Genomic DNA, 18,837 nt, shown 5'->3' with positions numbered 1-18,837 from the left:
GCAGTTATGGTGTCTCTCCTGATGCTGCAGCAGAATCCAGGCCAGCAAGGCGGCACTCTCACGGTTAATGTGTGGGGTGGTGATGGCATGTGTGGGGGGGCGGTGAGGGTGGGTTAACTAGGAACAGTGATGGCGGATGATGAAGGGAGGGTGCGGGGGGGTTAAACGACGTGGCGACTGAAGAGAGCCAGAAGAGCATGAGGACTGAGAGGGGGAAGGTCACGCTGTGGGAGTCTGCTTGCCCGTGATTAGTGGGGTAATCAGTGCCCCCTCAGTCTTCGGGACATGCCAGTGCCGGGTCTTCCCGCCCGCCCCCCCCCAACATCGCAGTATACGTTCTGAGGCCCATGGGGGTCACGGCTCTGCTCTGTACGGCCGGTTGAGCCCATGCTTCCTGAAGTGTGCTTCACCCCCTTCCCCGCCACCCACCCCCCACCCTTTCCGAGTCTCCCTGGGATGCCAGAGTTATTTCTCCTGCTTTGTTGTTCTCCGCTGAGCAGCTGAAGCCAGTGAGTGCAGAAACCCCACCACCAAGCCCCCCCCCCCCCCCCCCCCCAGCCCCCCCCCCCTGTCAGAGACACCGCAGCGCAGGGGTGAGGGAGTGCAGAAAGCATCCTGGAGCGGCTGGTAAACAGATTCTAAAATTAAAACCCAAACGCAGAGCAGACTGTAATTAAAAACACTGGTGGGACCAGCGGCCCGGTCCTGGGGGGGTCCACGCGACCACGGAGCGCCCGCGCCCCCTCCCCACCTACCACCTCCCCTTCCCTCCCGCTATGCCTGGTCACCACTGCCCTGTTTGCACCTCCTGTAACCTCCCCCCACCAGATTCAATCTCAGCATGGACAAAAATAGGGAGTGCATGAAGGCAGGTGGGATGGGGGGGGGGGGGGCTGATATCTGGAGCTCACTGCAGTCACACCGCTGAGCCCAGCGTGTTGACAGGTCCACTTGGGGTCCAGGTCCCACACATGTGCTCCCCCCCCCACTGCCAAAACTCTTCAGTAATACAGCGGAGGCAGAAAAGGGGGCTGCCACTGCACATTAAACGAAGGACCAGCCGTGGCCCCACCCAGAAGATGACGACCCAATAGGAGTGCAGCCAATCTAAGTTAAGGACTTCCTTATTGGCTCTCCGCATCATGTGGCTTGAGTGACTTGCTGGATGTTTTAACTGGATTTGTTTAGTGCCTGTAATTCATCTGTCATATTGAACTGTCCTAAATATCAGTGCATTTCATTTGCACTTGTCCAGTTAAGTGGATTTTAATTTAACTTACAGGCTGGTCTCTCTCAGAGCTCATCCGCCCCAGTCATCTGGTCCGTTTAAAAGAAGCGCGAAGTTCCCATCTCTTTGTCGTGGTCCTCGCATTGCTCCTCTCTCCCACCCAGCCGCCATTAGGAGGGTCCCTCCTCGCCACACCTTACAGACCGCCGGGACAGTGCACAAAGACCACCAGACCCCACACTCCATCCTGTGATGAATAATGGGCGACGGCAGCTACGGCAGGTATTCCTGAATCCCGTCGGCTCCGCTTTCATCTGGGATGAATTATACATTCCGGCACGCTCGTGTCCCGGAATGCCAGTTCACAGCAACACGCCCACACAGCTCTGCCTGGCGAGCTTATATCTGCCGGCCCCCAGCTGGGGGGGGGGTCTCACAACTCCGCATTATAGTTCCATCCGAGCGCCATTGGTCAGTGAGGTCACAACTGACCAATCAGAGACCGAGCTAATTACCTGATGGAATGCATTGCACAAATATGGCAGAGATAAAACTCATTTAATCAAACCCTTCCTCAAATAAATTTCAAGTCTGAGAGAAGGCTGAGGAAAGCAAAATCGGTTAATCGTTACCAGACATTTACTAACTGTTGGTAAAGAGCAGGCAGACACGAACTAGTCTAAGTGAAGCGTCATTCACGACACAAAGGGTGGAGAGAGCGACACCATCCAATGTCACACCTGAGTGAGCAAACCCCACCTCCACTGACAAGGGGCAGGAAAACCGTCTCTGTCTTAAATCTGTCTCCTCCCCCCACATCTGCCCCCACTGGATCATGAAGGGAATGAAGGTGACAAGCAGCAACTCCTTAAAGGACAGGTAGGGCTGTGTGCACTGGAAGGTGTGTGTGTGTGTGTGTGGGGGGGGAGTTCGTGGCAGGGAACAGATGTTTCAGGATGTAAAGCGATTGAGACAAGGTGTCATCTCAGTGTTAATGACGAGCCAGAGACGAGGCTGAGGTGGGATCATCACACCTCGACAAACACCGCCAGCACGTGCGGGGGGACGGCAGCTGGGGGGGGGGCGCACCGGCGTACGGCGGGGGCACAGCGGCTCGGCGACCCGGGCGTGCCACGTTACCGCCCACTCCGTGACCGGACACGCTGCCGCCTGCTTCTGAATACGCTGCTACACGCATGACTGACTGAGACGGGGCTCCTCTGAACACTGCTGCTCTATGATGATGCATTATAGTATTATTATAGTATGAAACTATGACGCGAGGCGAGTAGTTTTGGGTTAAGCAAACAGGGAGGACAGTACTGTAATATCACAGAAATACCACACAGACACCGTAATACTCTCTCAATGTCTGCCACAGGATTTGAACATTTTCTGACACTTTCATCCAAAACGACTTACAGAAGAGGGGTTTACAATTAGCATGAAGTCCCAGGGATTCAAACCCACAACCTTTGCAAATGTTAGTACAGTGCTCTACTTGATGAGTTAAATACTTTGCAACACATTACTCAGTTCTCAATAAGAACCCACAGCTTAACACCAAGCACAAGATCTCTCATCTACAAAACAACCAGGAATTGTCAACCAGTCCCTACCCAGACAAACGTGTCATTGTAATGAACTGAAGGTTATGTATTCAAATACCATGTCCATGGTAAAAAAAATAATTTTGCTCAAAATATCAGTCAGAATTTGTTATGGTGTTAAACCCTAAATAAACTAGAAGACACTGAAATGCATGAACACCTACGATGTTCAGATTTCAATGGAGAAGAAAAAAAAAAAAAACACCGCAAATTGGAATTGTAAGTAAGGGAGGCATCTTCCGAGGAACCGGGGGGGTCAGGATGCGTGGAGGTACTGCAGCCACGTCGCAGGGCTGTTCAGAAACGCTCGCTGTGATCCAGTTCGGAACGGTGTCGGACTGGTTTAGGGGCCGCCTGGCCGACAGGAACCACAGACCCTCCAGAAAGACCGTTTCACGTAATGTGTTGGGCTGTGGGGGAGCAGGAGAGGTTTTTAAAAAAGAAACCTTCAAAAGACCAGGAATAAGCTTTGCAGGCTGAGTATCAAAGCTGGGAGGAAGAGTACAGTGGTACGAGTTTTTAATGACTGCTTCATAATCATGGGAAGAGGGGGAGAGACGAGGCAGAGGGGGCCGCCCCGCGGCCCCTCTCTGATCTCCCTAATTTGGTTTTTTGCGAACGCGACCTCTGATAAAAGGTTAATACGCTGCTCTCTTATATTATTTAAAAGATGTCATCAATCTTTGAAGAGGGGGGGGGGAATAATGAAATAATAAGAGCACTTAAAATAATCTGCTTCCATCCCATAATTAATCTCCTCCAGCTTTCCGACAATTATGATGTTAATTAACCCAAAATTCCCTCCATAGCGGGGGGATGCCGGCCCGCACTCCACCCCCACCCCCCTCCCCCTCCACACCCCACCCCCCAATATGCAGGACGGCGCATCGCTCAGAGTAACGATCTTCTTGGGGGGGGGGGTTCAAAGGAAGAGGGTGGTGGGAGCGGAACTGTCACTTTAAGTACAGCTGCAAACTGTGCAGAGCGTCACTGTAAAACATTGTCCTGCCCCCCCCCCCAAAGAAACATGTAATTGCTGCGTCATCATTATTGCATTATTGGTGTGGAAGCATGCGGTCAGTTCTAGTATCATTCATATGGAAATGTAATTTACAGACAAGCATCATTCATAATGAGGTGACTCTTACACCAGTGCTCCAAATGGGGTTTGTATATTTCGCAGTGGGGGGGGGGGGGGGGGGGGGTTGCGCGCACAGTGTGTACAGTGTGAACTGTACACTTCATTTACAAAATTGGTTAAACTGATTCGGTCACTTCAGGAGACTAGAGAGAAGATATAGAAATCTGGCAAGCAGAAAACTCGTATATAACTTACCATGTTCTGAACGGAAAGTGCGAGAGTCATTCCTGTATTAACACCCACGCTCCGCTAATATAACCTCTGAACCTTCAAAATTAGGAATTTAAAATGGCAAATGAAGGAAAGATGGGTTATTATTCTAACAATCATTGGAGAATCACAGTGGCATAACCGTCTGTACCGACACCCCGCTCAAGAACAAGGCTGCTCAATATCCCAGGAAATGATTCTTCATAAGAATTCTGTGCATCTCTGCACAAACTGACTCCCAAACACCACAAAGCTTGCACCTTTCCAACTTCCAACGTTTAGTCTCCATTGCATTTTAACTCCACTAAAACCAAAGGATTATATCTAAACTAACAGCTGAGCTGCTGTTAGGGACTCAGTTTACCCCGTTCTCCCCACGACCCCCAACACTGATCAGCAGCTGGAGTGATTATTTCTCATATTAACAATGACCGTAAAGTTACAGTGCTGGTAACATCAGCGCTTGCCGGCGTCGCACAGAAACGTGGCCCACGGTCCCTGGCGTCCCAGAAGCCCGTCACCATCCTTAGCTGCGCGGCGGAGGGTTGGCGGAGACGGCCAACGTGGCCGTTAACAGCCGAACAGCTGCTGAGGGCCGCTCCGCCGTTTCCAGAAATAGAGCTGTTCATTTCACCTGTCTGTCTCCACGGCCATGTGGTGGAGAGCGGGCCAGACCGAGTGGCCGGCTGTGGGGACATCACACCCGCACGCACGCGCCCACACACACACATGCACGCACGCAAGACGTGTCGACTCACCGATCATGTGGTTGGCGACATGTATCTGAATCTCGCGCTCTGTCTCGAAGGTCATCTGGCACTTGATGCACTGATAGGTTTTTTTCTGAAAAGACAGAGCAGCCATTAGGACCGGAGATCACATGCTCCTTATCGCTATGGGAACAACACAGCCCGGCCTCCAATTACAAACCCCCTTCCCTCTCAGCTGTTGTGACTCAGGCATGATGGAGACTGTGCTTCAGTGCCACGTTAGAATTAAAAGAAAACAAAATAAAAGGCTAGCGGGAGCCGGGCATGGCCGGGAATGTGGGGGTAGGGGGACTCTGGATGGGACAGACAAGGCCACGCGCTCCGAACAAGGCCTGTGGGAAACGCAGCAGTGAAGGTTCACACATCATTAGATAAAATTCATTTACTGATGCAGTGCATGCTGGGAAGGCAGTAATGCAATACAATATGCCGGGGTTATTGGCAAGGCAGAGTCTATTGAGTGGAAAAATGGCAAGAAACACATGGTGCAAGTATGAAGGAAAGCCAAAAAAGCAGGGGGGGGGGGGGGGAGCAGAACATTTCCTACAGCAAGGACTGGGGTTCGAGCCCTGTGATGTCACATTAGCTGTCTGCAGCCAGGACAGTATGGGCGCCGGGTTCTTCATGCAGTAACTGCACTACAGCGACGTCAGCCCCCGGTTGTGGTCCCCCAGGTCCGCGGGAGGATCAGAGCCTGCACCGGGTCCCCCACCCCCACACGTCATCCCTTCTCAGTCTCGTGTTAAGTGAGAGATATCATGGGATTAACTGGGCATCCTTTTAATTGCACATTCCAAAAGTGGTGAAAAATGGGGTGGAGGGGGTCTTTAAATAGGATGGGAAGGTTGGTGTTCGGCACAGTACAGACATAAAATTATCAGGGAACTGTGAATGAACTACTCATATATGGTTTCCATCTTCATTTGTCCACAAATTAAATTTAAGGTTGTTTACTGTGACGTAACTGATGGCCAAGGACAGCTATGAGTAACAGACCAAATGGTCTTCAGCCCACGGCAAGCATGCGCCAAAGTGAGTCGGCCACTGATACAGAGCCATGACTCACACGCAGAAACTGGGTCCATCCCCAGGTCTTCTAGTCTTCTGTGATTTTAAACAAAGCTTGGATTTGTAAGCCTTGATGTAGAAATTGCTAATGTGTTGCATGAATATCGGGAGGAAATTCATTGCCAGGGTCAGAACAGCAGTGGATGGACGCTGCGGACTGCGCTGGTGTCCGGAGAAGTTAAAACAACAACCTCGAGGATGAAATCACCAATCATCTGCAGCATCCCCAGTGATCAGACCTCAATCCGGTGGTCGGGAAACAACACATAACCCTGATCCTTGTTCCAAAGATTTGGCAGAACCCAAAACCACGCCACACTGTCACCAGGGCCTAACACAATACACAAGTGCTTCCTAAAGAACACTGCTGTTGTACACGTTGCATTTGTGTCATAAATTTTGCCAGTCTTCTAGCCCAAATTATTTTTACCTTAGCATATTCTTTCCAAGAAATCCTCTACATCAGTGTTTCTCATCCAGTCTTCAGGGACTCTCAGATAGTCCACATTTTTCTCCCTCCCAGCACACCTGAACCAAACAATCAAGAACACAAAATACCTGGTACGGGAGTGTTGGGAGTTGGGAGGGAGCAAAAATGCGAACTGTCTGGGGGTCCTCGTGCACTGGATTGAGAAACACTGATCTACTCTATTACTGACAAAACAATCCACCAAACCTGCTAAACACAAGACAAATTCAGCATAGGACAATTTTTATTTACCTGGGGATGTTGTTAATGATCTACACTGAGGTGACATTGATGGGAAGAGAATCCTGTCAATGACACCTGCCTGAAATCTTTACAATTCTTCATTTTCAACTGGAATTCACATATTATCAACATGCCATTTTGCAAATGACCATGAGTTTAGGATGAACACTTACTTTTGGGACAGGGGAGGCTCCAGTGACTTTCTTCGACCCACTTGTTTCAGGGCTCATCTCTGGATGGTCTACCTGGACATGGGTCTCAAGGTCCTCCAGAGTCTCAAACTTCACTGCACACTCAGGGCAGCGCAGTCCAGCTGGGAGCTTCTCACCGGACTCCTGGGGGGTGGTGGGCCCAGCGCCGCCATTGCTGGGTGATTGCCCATTGGTTCCCCGACTGATACAGGCAGCACAGAGGCCGTAGGGCAAACCATTAACATCCAGCTTCACCAAGTCTTGCTTGCTCTTGAACTCCTTGAGGCACAGAGCACACTTGTAGAACTTGTGACCCTGCAGCTGCCCGTTGGGTGAAGACGAGGCTGAACCGGGGCCGGCGCCACCAGAGGACAACTTCTGCATGTGGAACGTGCCATGGATCTTCAGCTCTAGGGTAGAGGTGACCGTCTGCATGCAGACCACACACCGGAAGCCTGTCAGGGAGTTCCTCAAGTCTGGGTGCATTTGGCAGTGCTCAATGAACTCCTCCTCGCTCTGCAGGGGCATCTTGCAGATACGGCAGGTGCCCGTGTCCAGGCTCTTGCTGTGTGTGACCTTGTGCTCGGTGAGTGTGAGCAGAGAGGGGAAGCGCTCCCCGCAGATGGGGCACATGTAGTGCTTGGCGGGGCCACGGTGAGTCTGCGCGTGTTCTCTCAGGCCGTTCTCAGAGAAGAAGGTCCGAGAACACACATTGCACTTATGGTTGCCCTTGATGAAGTCAGCCTTCTTCTTGCGGGAGCAGGCATCGTCTTCACCTGGCCGAATGTTGTGGTCACGCAGCCGGTGGTTTTGCAGCAGGGCTTCCATGGTGTAGGCAGCCCCACAGATGTCGCAGCCATACATAGGCTCCGAGGCATCTACCTCGTCTTCTCCGCTGGCTTCGTGACTGTTGGCCGTGTCCTGGCTGCCCTTGAGTAGTGCATTCTGCAGATCAGCTGACTCTGCGGGGGCAGAGCCTGATCCACCGCCGCTGCTCCCTCCCCGCTTGGAGGCCTGTGACACCCCATTGGGTGTCCCGTTCTGGCTGCCGCTGTTGCCGCTACCCACGTCAAAGACACAGTGCTTCTCCCGGAGATGCCTCTCCAGCAGGACGATCGCATGGAAAGCTTTGCTGCAGAAGCGGCAGCTGTACTTCTTACTGTGAGTGGTGATGTGGCACTGCAGCTCCACCTCCGTGCCAAACGTCTCCCCGCAGAAGATGCACTTGCGAGCCTTGCTGCCGGGAGTGCCGGCTGGGTGGCCGAGATGGCTGTGCTTGACGTGCAGCTGAAGGTCGCCCTCCTTTCGGAAGTCCCAGGCGCATGCCGTGCAACGGTACATTTTCTTCTCGTTGCTGTGCTTGACCGCCAGGTGAACCTGGATGGACACCTTCGAATCAAATACCTCCTGACAGAGTGTGCAGTGGTATAGTACAAAAGTATGCATGTCCAACAGGTGCTTCTGCAAGTCATCCACAGAGGAAAACTGCTTGTCGCAGCTTTCACAGACGTATTGGGTGGATGTGGTGGTGTAGTGAATCGTCAGGTGCTGCAAGAGGGATTCCTGAGACTCGAAATCTTCTTTGTTGCACTGTGGACAGGACTGCCTCCTCAACAGTAGTTCAAGATGAGACTTGAGGTGGGTTTGGAAGCCCTCGAAGCTGGAAAACCGGAGGTCGCACTGGTTGCAAGGGTACTCCCCGTTGGCATTCATCGACGTGGTGTCAGAAGCCAGTCTCTGGCGCTTAGGGGAGGATATCTCCACATCAGAAGATGCTGGACTGTGGTCTGCCACTTTAGCTTGGCGCTTGTTGTTAGCTAGAGGGATGTTCTTATGGTTCTCCTTGATGTGCTTAGTAAGCTTGAGGAGAGACCCAAAGATGGGGGAATTGGTGCAGTAAGGACAAGAGTAGACCTCCATGAAGGACTGAGACGGCTGCAGTACAGGGGACTCCAACTTGGCTACAGCGTTGTTGCAGTGCGTCTGCTGGATGTGCTCGGTGAGGGACGACTCGGTCAAGAAGCCCATAGAGCACTGGTTGCAAAAGAAGGCATGATTGCCTTCAAGGGTAGTGGACCCCGAACCAGGCAGGCAGTGAGAGATGCGGATGTGCTCCTGCAGGGTGTTGATGTCACCGAACATGTCAGGGCAGTAGTTGCAGTGGAAAGCAGAGACGTTGCTGAACTGCAGGAGCGGGAAGGCGGACGTAGTGCTGCTGGCGCGGTGGGCCTTGCGCACATGCTCATTGAGATTGTACAGGGTGGGCAGTGTCTCCAGGCACAGCTGGCATGTGTGGCTCTGTTGGGGCTTGTCAGCATGGATGGTCTTCAGGTGGATCTCCAGGACAGCAAGGCTGTTAAAGTCTCGCTTGGAGCAGTATGGGCAGCTGTACGTCACCTTCCCGGATGACGACCAGCCCTGACCGCCCTCATCACGGTCAGAGGACGATGGGGCAAGCTTACGGCTACTTCGCGTCGGCTTCACGGTAGAGTCTGGGGTTGAGCCACGCTCCAGGGATGCACTTGAGTCTGGAGTGGCACTGCTCATAGAGGCCACACTACCCAGTACGGGGTCGGGGCTGGCGCTGTGGTTGCTGGAGTCAGGCTGCCGATGGCTGTCCAGGTGGCAGTAGACATCCTCGACAGAGGGAAACTGCTCTGCGCAGACAGGGCACTTGTGCTTCCGGTTAGCGTGCATCTGGCTGATGTGGGCCAGCAGCGTACCCTCATCGCAGAAGATCTCGGGGCAGTGGATGCACTGCAGGTCCGCCCGGTCTGAGAGCTGTGGGTGGCGTGTCAGCACATGCTTCTCCAGCTCGTCCGTCTGGCTGAAGGTTTCCTCGCAGTAGTCGCACATGTAGAGGTCCTGGTCTAGTTCGCCACCACTGCCGGCCCCGCGTCGGCCCGCATCCTTGTCAGCTCGTGACGCCACGTGCTCCTTATTCTTCCGGTGTGCCTGCATGTGGCTCTGTAACGAGGAGGTGGAAGAGAAGCCACGTTTGCATACACTGCACTTGAAGGGCTTGCTAGAGCTGTGCGTCTTCAGGTGGATCTTGAGGTGGTCGCTACGCGAGAAGGCCGCCTCGCACTCCTGGCAGCTGTACTTCTTGTCACCCGTATGCAGCTTGACATGCCGGTCGCGGCTGCGCTTGTGCTTGAAGAGGCGGCTGCAGAAGGTGCATTTGAAGGGCAGCTTGTCACTGTGGATCTGTTCGTGCCTCTTCAGGTAGCTGAGCCGGCTGAAGGACTTGTCGCAGAACTGGCAGGGGTATGGAAGGCCCGAGCCTCCTTCCTCTTCCCCGGTGCCCATGCCCAGGTCACAGCAGCCCTCCCCTAGCATCTGCGAGGGCGATGCCACGTCTTTGCTGGAGGGGGAGGACGCCACCCAGGAGAGCCCGGGGTCGTCGTCGCCATCTGCAACGCACAACAGACAGAATTAGAATTTAAAAATGAAAAGAAGAGGAGAGCTAAAGACACCGGTTCCCACAGGACTGGCAAAATAAGGACAAAATGTATTTTTCATCCCCTCGATTCTCCTGCCGCACCCCCCTCTCCCCCTGCAAACATCCTCTCTCCCCTGCAGAATAAAACCATTGTTTTATTTTTGTTATGGCAAACAGTTTCTCACATGGACGAGAGAGCTTTTCAAACGCGATTTGGAGAAGCCGAAGCTGGGAGATTTTTTCGTAAGTTAATGCTTGTGAAATAAAAGCACTAGATTTGTGTAACATCCACCCCCCCACTCCTACACCCCATCTTCCCCCCCCCCCCCCGCTCCAGTCGAGCGCAGATGAATGGTGGTGAAGGAGCCTCAATTAAAACATACACGAATAAATATCGAAATGCGGAGCAGACGGGCGACCGCTGCGTGGTGGAGCAGCGCAAGGGGGATTACGTCGCTCCGTCCTGCCACGCGCCGTCTGCGGAAGAGGCCTCCACTGACTGAGCGTCAGCGTCATCCATGCAGCAAGGCCCCCCCCTCCCCGCCCCACTGCAAACCCCCCAAACGACAGGGAGGGAGAAACTCATGACTTATTAAGCTGCAGCGCAGCGTTCCTGGGGTCCCAGCGCGGCCCCAGACAGGCACGGAATTTTCTATCACACCAGCCTGTTTGTTTTTCCTCTCTTTTCCTCTTCAGCTTCCTTTAACCCTCCGCATCCCACTAAGCGTTCACGCTTTCGCTTAATTAACCCTAAAAGAAAAAACACAATTATGGAATGTCCTGCCTGGAGAAAAGTAAAAGAAAAAATAAATAAATAAATATTTGTAGACAAGAAATCGAGGTGCCTGCTTTCTCGCCATTATTACCCATTTGAAAAGATATGTAGAGATACACCATGTAGGAATGTGAGAAGAATGTTGTTCCAAACAAGGGACTTAGATCAGGATGTTTATACTGGGGTCACGGCAGGCCACATATTAAAAAATATATATATATGTTCTGTGACTGATCATGAATAATGAATTTCCTGCAATGCAAGCCAAGCGCTATGGAGAATCTCACAGCCCCCACCCCCGTCAAACCCGGCGCCCTCTAGTGGTGCTAGCGACATGGAGCCCAAAGCGCTACCAATGCTGCAGACCCGTGCTGCCATGTCCTCACTAGCCAGCATCAGGAAAAGCAATGTGAACAAAGCCATCGCCGCAGCTCACACACCTACACTGACTTATCTAGAGGACACGTCTGTCCGAGAAACTCAGTCTTAATCCATTTTTAGAGTCAAGAATTTTACTGAAGGGAAAGACTGGGGACCTACCGTGGCCCAGCGCTCGATAACCCTTACGGAGGAAGGATTGAGGGGTGACTGGGCAAACGTAAACCCTAATTTAAGGCTGACCTCCAGCGGAAACCAAACTTTCAAACATGAAGAGGACACGGGGGCCAAGAGAGTGTGTCCGTCTCCACAGTGTAACAGCACACATCTATTTACGAGGATTATTTATCAAGGGAATGGCGAGGTTGCCCCCCCCCCACAACCCCACCCCCTCCCTCCCTGCTGCCACATCACCTCCACATGAATAGATTTACAGGCTGGGGATTAGAGAGCAGCCACCTCCACACCCCCGAGAGGGACGGCTCAGACTGACCGCAGCGTGTCCTCGGCCCGTCCTCCCGGCCCATGTCAGGACAGAAGTTATCCCAAAAAAAAGGAAAAAACCCGGGAAAGTGCTTCCATTGAAAGGAATGAAAGGGAAACGAAAAAAAAGTGTGTGTGTGGGGGGGGGGGGTGGTTAACTGGTGTGAAGTCTTCAGTCACACAATAAGCCTTCGGCCTCTGACAGACCCCTCTCTGATCCGAGCCGTGTTGAGGTGGGGGGGGAGGAGTTAGCAGAGAAACACTGTGCAGGGGGTGGGAGAGAGTTCAGGAGGGTGGGCGGTGAAAGCTGACAGGTACGCTCGGCCCCCACCGGGGGCGCCGAACTGCAGCGGAAGACAGGAGCGGCGAGGAAGCGGAAGAACAGCAGAGGAAGGAGAGGAGGAAGGCGAAACGAAAGCAAGGGGAAAACGGGGGGGGGGGGGGGGGGGGGAGGGTGGAGGTTGGGGGAACGTCTTGGCACATGTGGTCATTTTTCCGAATTATAAATCTATTAATGCTAATGCAATCCCTGCGACTGCAGCAGAATGTGAGAAATCACTTTTGAGGAAGGAGGAGATTATAGTCATTAAATACCCTTAATCCTGCGAAGTGTGGCTGTCGGAAAATGGAAGATCACATGGCTTTTACTAGGCTTTTGTCACCCATCCGCCGGGGACTTGGCAAGAGCGCTATGCAGGGTAAGGAAATTCAGCTAAAAGTTAAATTAGAGAGAAACCAAAAGAGGGGGAAGTTGTGTGGTGTGGAAGCCCCCCCAATCACGGCTGGCGAATTCACACCTCGTTCATTATCGAAATGCCAGGCCTGATGCTCACACACTGCCCCCAGCGACACCCATTCGGTGCCATATCTCCCTGTTTCTCTTTGGTTGGGGGTGGAAGGCCAGCTTAAACTCCAGGGATGGGAGCGGTCACCCCCCTGTGATTGAACCCAGTGCTGCAGAAGGCCTCTGCATGATAGGAGCACCACTCTCCATCACAGGTTTCGGGGGAAGTGGCCATTCGCCATGCCCCCCCCCCCCCCAAACGCACGAAAGCGCGCGCGCGCGCGCACACATGCAAATACCTCTCCCTCTTTTTCTATGGCAGTCGTTAAAAGCTGTTACACTCAGGAGGTCTATTTTAATAGTGCGGCCCGCTGCTGCCCCCCCCCACTATCCACACAGCAGCCCCCACTAATGAAAGCGATACATAATAATAAGTAAATAAGCCTATAGAGGCTACATATATAGCAGCAGCATTATGGCTGCGATCCCTGGGGAGGCGCTAATGAAGACCATTTCCGGAGGTCCTGACCGAGCACCGTGCCACTTCACTCATCTTAACCCAGATACGCCACGCACGGCTCCTGCGGCTGGGGGCACGACTCCGAGGCCGTGCTGCTCCGGCGCGTCTCCCGGCCCACCGCCGGGCCCCAGGGCTCCCAAGCTGCCCCCCCACCCCAGGGCAGGCCAGAGCTGCAGGCTTGTTTGGTCCACTGGTACCAGGGACAGGAAGGTCACCAGCGAGCAGGGTGTCACTCGGGGAGGACCTGTGGCAGTTTTCCTGTACAGTGTGTGTGTGTGTGTGTGTGTGTGTGTGTGTCCCTTTGCTTTGCATCCAGCTACTCGGGCATCATGGCCACAGAGTAACACTTGCATTGTTTATAATACCCACAATCCCTCAGCCCTATCGTACCTCCAGCCATCCTCCCATTAATCTTTTGACCCCCTGCCCATCATTTCATGCTGGGGGAGGGGGGACAGCCAATCGGCTGACTAGAAGAGCAGCCTATCCTTTTCTTCTACCCCCCCCCACCCCGCCCCTCAAAACTCCCCTCTGCTCCCCCAGCAGCCTCGGGCTGCCGCGAGCGCTGCAGAGGGCGGACCGACACGCGGCGGTTGCCAAGGCGATGCCAGGGGAGCCGCGGCAGTGCCCAGCGCGGCGAGGGGGCAGGGGCTGACCACATGGCCCGCGAATCCTCAGAGAGCGCTGGGCCTGGGACCGAACACCTGCTTCCGTGGGCAGCCTCCCGACACGGAGAGTGGGGGGGGGCAGCAGGCGGGGTCTATTAATATCCAGCAGCCCGTCTCCTGGGCCGGCCGGGGGGGTGGGGAAGAAGGCCGCCCTGCTCGGGACGATCACCGAGGCCGTGGACGGGCGCCGGAAGGGACGCCCCCACTGCACTCAGCCCCCCCCCCCCGCACCACCGCCCCCTGCCCCGCTCACGGTTCCTGCACCCTGCTGGGGCTTAGGCTGCGGGAGCTCGGCGGGGCCACAGAGGAGGCCGTCTGTTCGGGCAGCATGCTGGGCGCCAGGCGCCGGGCCCGGGTCCTGGAGGACGGGGCCCGCGGCGCATATGGCGGCCCTTGGCACCCACGGCGACCGAGCAGCCGGCCACGTTCCCAGGGCAGAGGGTGAGGGTGGCGGGCTTGGGGGGGGGGGGGGGGGAGGGCGGGGTACGGGGCAGCTGCTGACAGACCACTCGGTGCAGCCCAGGCCCACGAGGACCGGGCCGGAAAATAGGCCATGAGCCGGGGACGAGGGAATGACTGGATCCCGCCTGCGATCCCTGCTCCACTCGTCATTAAAAATACACCCTTTAAATGGGTTACACGCTCTGACCAGTGGGGGCTGCACACTCGCCGCGACTCGGCCGGGCTCGGAGACTCCCTACGAACCACGCTTACCGCATTGTTTACCACCTCGGAGCGGCGACGTCCAAAAGACGGCCTACAGCTGTGTGTAGGCGCATGAATTATGCATGAATTATTTATTAAACACACACAATCGCTCTGATTTTCATAATGACGGTGTCCGCGTCACTGAGGCCCAAAATGCCACACGCGGCGACTGTACCCCCCCCCCCTCCTCACTTTAGCACTGTGGCTCCCCGACACAGTGATTTCAGAGCTCTGTCTCGCTGTCACTTTGAATAATGATGCTTTATTAGGCCGTACACCAGCAGACAGAGCCAAGCTTTCCCCACTTTGTCACTTTAAAGGCTCCTTCGCCAGGGGAAGAATGCAAATATCATCAGATCTGACTGACCGACGTGACACCAAAAGCGCTCGGGGCAGCGGTTCTCGACCCAGTCCTTCGCTTACACCACCAACCCGCTTAACACGCCCTCCCCACCCCGCCCCCCCAACACCACCACCCACACACTTGATGCTACTAAACTAAAAACTAGGTCTCCATTACCTGGCTCAGACTGTGGAACAAGAGAAAGCAGAGATAAGACTAATGTTCAACCAGGTAACCTGTCTAATCAGCTGTGAGTTTAGTTCATGTACAGCGCCGGTGTTTACTCATCACACAAACCATGATCTTGCTCCCTGGTGGCCATAAGTAGTCAGTGGCGGGGGGGGGGGGGGGGTGCACAAAATAACTTTTGAGGGCCCGGGACAGTGGAGACCATAGCTGAGTCTCTCAGCATCAACTCCTCACCTACAGGAGATTGTGACACGCTCTATCTGAGACTGGTCAGACGTGATGTGCTCGGACTCAGGGAGGTTCGATATCCGACGTGCCGATGGGCAGCCAGGTGGGAAGGAGGGAAGACCTTGGAAGGGCTGGAATTTCATAAATGGGGCAGGTGAAGGTGCTTAGGACCATGCTAAGTGCAATGAATGAGTCCATAGGGCGGGGAGTGGGCCGGGCACCAAGCCTGTTAATTCGCTGCTCTCGCCGTTCGTAGGGCAGGGGGGTGAATAACTACACTGAACTGAAGTTTGTCAGAGCAGACCTAAGACCACCCACTGTGGTCCAGACCACCACCACTTGCCAGGGTTGTTGAAATACAGGCAGCGATTAATAAATGTAATAACTGATACTGGCCAATTATGAAGATGCTGCATTAAGCTCAAGGTTTCCAGTGAATCGAACTCAACGAGTATCAGAATAAACGGGGGGCGGGGGTCCCCCTTCCTCTCTGAACCTGAGGCGACGGTCTTCCAACACCTGGGCACCTCAGTCAAGTTTCCGCAGCTAAAGCTCTTGCCCCCGATCACATCGAGACCCCACCGTCTGTCCAAGATCCCAGCGCTTAATCGGTTTGTAACAAAGATGTCTCAGGATCACAGTTCGGGGAGGGGGGGTCATTAGCCCTTCACTGAAGAACAGTTTGTTAGGTCATTTACACAATAGATAGGGTATGGTGAGGAAGGGGGAAAAAAAAGGATTTTGAAATGTATTCTATGTTCCAGGAGGAGTGTAAAAACAAACCTTCTGTAATTCATGCGGCATGAAACAATTTGACAGAATTTGGAAGAGCTGTACTTTGATTTATTGACAATCACGAGCAAACTGATTATTCTCCATTTACTATTTTGGTGGTGCGGGGGGGCAGTTCCCTCATTTTTACCTCATTGGAAAGGATTTAACGAGCATAACAATCCGAGCGACCACCGGCGATCTTGGTCAGGCCATTATTTACAAGCTCCACTTCGGAATAGAGATACCAAGAAGACACTGGCGAGCCCCACGCCGGAAATTTGTTTTAATACCAGTATGTACCATCACCACTCCACCCCCCCCACACACACCATCAACAAGCACAACTTTTATGTTTTCCTGCAGTTGAGCAAGAGCATGAGCAGGTTTTCACTTTCGCTGGAAGCTGAGGTGTGACGAGCAGCACGACCTGAGCAGCACGACCCAGCCCTCCCCCTCGTCACCCCCGAAAATCAGCTAACATGGCGGGAGGGGTCGCCAACAAGCCCATAACATAAAGGCGGCCGGAATCCACGCCGGCTGGTCCGGAAACGGCAGATCCGAGGGACTCCTTTTGTTTGCTGGTGACTGTCAGGATGCATGGCAGACGGCATTAAGAGAGAAGGCGGGGGGAGAGGAGCTCCTGGGGGGGGGGCAGGGGGGATGAGGAAGGCGACCCCGAGGGAGCCCCAGTACAGGCTGAGAGCGGCGGGTACCTCCCGCCCACAGAGGCACCCTCATGAGGCCTGGGCTCCCCCCGTGGGACCCCCTGGAGATGAGAGGAACACCTGGACCTGCCATTAGTGACACACCGAGGGAGAGGAGCACAGACGGCGGGGGGAGCAGGGGGCGCGTACGCACACATGGGGGGGGGGGGGGCGGACGCCGGCTATGTGCTGCTGAGGGGGGCGTGACGAGCAGCCATCCATGACGCATGTGGGTGACGCTCAGACGGACACTGTACACGCACACACACACACACACACACACGCACACACACACACACACACACACACATGCACACACACACACACACACCAGGCTGAAGGGGACACCTATCTTCTACCACACCGAATAAGGCCTAGATAATTACCCTGATATTAAACCACCAGCCCCCCTGGGTGACACCATAGCACCCAGCTGGGGTTCAAGGACAGAGAGACAGAATATCAGAGAGAGATATCGGGGGGGGGGGGGGGGGCAACACAGATCGGAAGGTGAGAGAGGAAGAGAGAGCCCGATCTGAAATGCAGAACTTCTCAGACCGGGGTCCAGGAGGTAGTCAGGTCCCCTCGGTGGGGGGGGGTCGCGGCCGCGGGGGCGGCCCGCACCAACCAGCTTACACCGTGCTGCTATCCAGCCTTTTAACCTTCTGACCTGGACGTCAATTCAGCAGATCCTACAGAGCGATGCTCATCTCGGGGCCGCAATTATGGCTGGCGGACCCACCATCCCCTCCGCGCTGAACGTCGTGATGCCGCGACGCTGCGGTGTGAAAATGCCATTTGCTGAACTTCTGCCGCCAGGGGGCCGCTTTCGCTCGCGCGCCGGACTCCTAATTGCGTGATTTGCACGTTAAAACAAAACAAAAATAAAAAAAAACATTAAACAAAAAGGGAGCGAGATCGCAGAGACTGGCTACCCCCACACATACCTCATGTTAGTTTAACGTTCAAAAGGAGGACGCAGCCTTTGAACCAGCAGAAAGTTCCAGAAACTCGGCACCGGGCACGATGGGGAACACAGGGACGGTCGGCCCCGCCATCAGATGGGGGCGCCAGAGGAGGGCCTGGCTATTAGCTTTGTGATTCAGAGGAGCGAATGAAAATAAAACACGCACACGCAGACACCCAATACCTGGGTGCTGTTCCGGAAAGCTCTCTGCCTTAACAACAAGGTGACAGGAAAGGGGGGAAAAAAACACACGAGAGAGAGAGAGAGAGAGAGAGTGCAGAGTTCAATGTGACCATCAACAAAAAGAACCAACTTTAAAACAAATGAAAAGAAAGTCTCTTTGTGCAGTAAAGAGCACACACACTGTCTGCGTCAGCAGGCCGTTGGAAGGGCGGGGGGGCTTATTAAAAAAAAAAAGTGAAAGAGAAAAGAAATGGAACGAGACAAAGGTAGAGCTGGTGGGGGGAGAAATATCTGCCCGACACAAAACAGATCAAAGGGAGAGGCAGGCAAAACGAGAGGCCGGGGGGCCGTGTAATTACGGACTACATCCACCAGATCGCGGGGCTCCAGCGAGGGAGGGGGCAGTTCCTAAAAGTTTTCAAATCCATCGGCTCCTGGGGTCGCTTTTGCTCTAATCCGCACCCCCCAACCCCACCCGGGCGGACAAACGTTGCCAGACCCTCGTCTCATCGCCCCCCCCCCCCCCACCCCACCCCCACACACGCGGGGGGTGCCACCCACTGGCCAATGGGGGATTGTTGTTCACAGCGACTACCCGACAGGGAGGAGGGTTAGGCTGAAAGAAGTAAAAAAAAAAAAAAAAAAAAAAAAAAAAAAAAAAAACATATAGCAAATGTGAATCATAAATGACAAAACAATTATATAAAAAAATAAAATAAATTTTAAAACTTGTTTGAAACTTTTGGCATCGCCCCAGGGTC

At 53.9% G+C, this 18,837-nt stretch overlaps 1 protein-coding gene across 4 annotated transcripts in view; it reads right to left on the bottom strand.

Moving 5' to 3' along the window:
* The window catches only part of znf423 (zinc finger protein 423), a 101,440-nt gene that overhangs the window by 39,727 nt on the left and 42,876 nt on the right, over positions 1–18,837 (bottom strand). For 3 of the 4 annotated variants that reach the window (XM_023827308.2, XM_023827310.2, XM_023827311.2), the window contains exons 4-5: positions 6,913–10,343; positions 4,948–5,032 (exon numbers count right to left, since the gene is read on the bottom strand). In XM_023827308.2, the coding sequence (XP_023683076.1) occupies positions 4,948–5,032; positions 6,913–10,343 (3,516 nt within the window). Of the gene's footprint in view, positions 1–4,947; positions 5,033–6,912; positions 10,344–10,557; positions 10,578–18,837 lie in introns of those variants that run through there. The other variant, XM_023827312.2, reaches the window with a different exon arrangement.

The sequence above is a fragment of the Paramormyrops kingsleyae genome, chromosome 13 (genome assembly GCF_048594095.1).
Source record: "Paramormyrops kingsleyae isolate MSU_618 chromosome 13, PKINGS_0.4, whole genome shotgun sequence".
NCBI lineage: Eukaryota > Metazoa > Chordata > Actinopteri > Osteoglossiformes > Mormyridae > Paramormyrops > Paramormyrops kingsleyae.
Note: the sequence above shows the minus strand (reverse complement) of the source record. Positions and strands in the feature narration are given on the sequence as shown.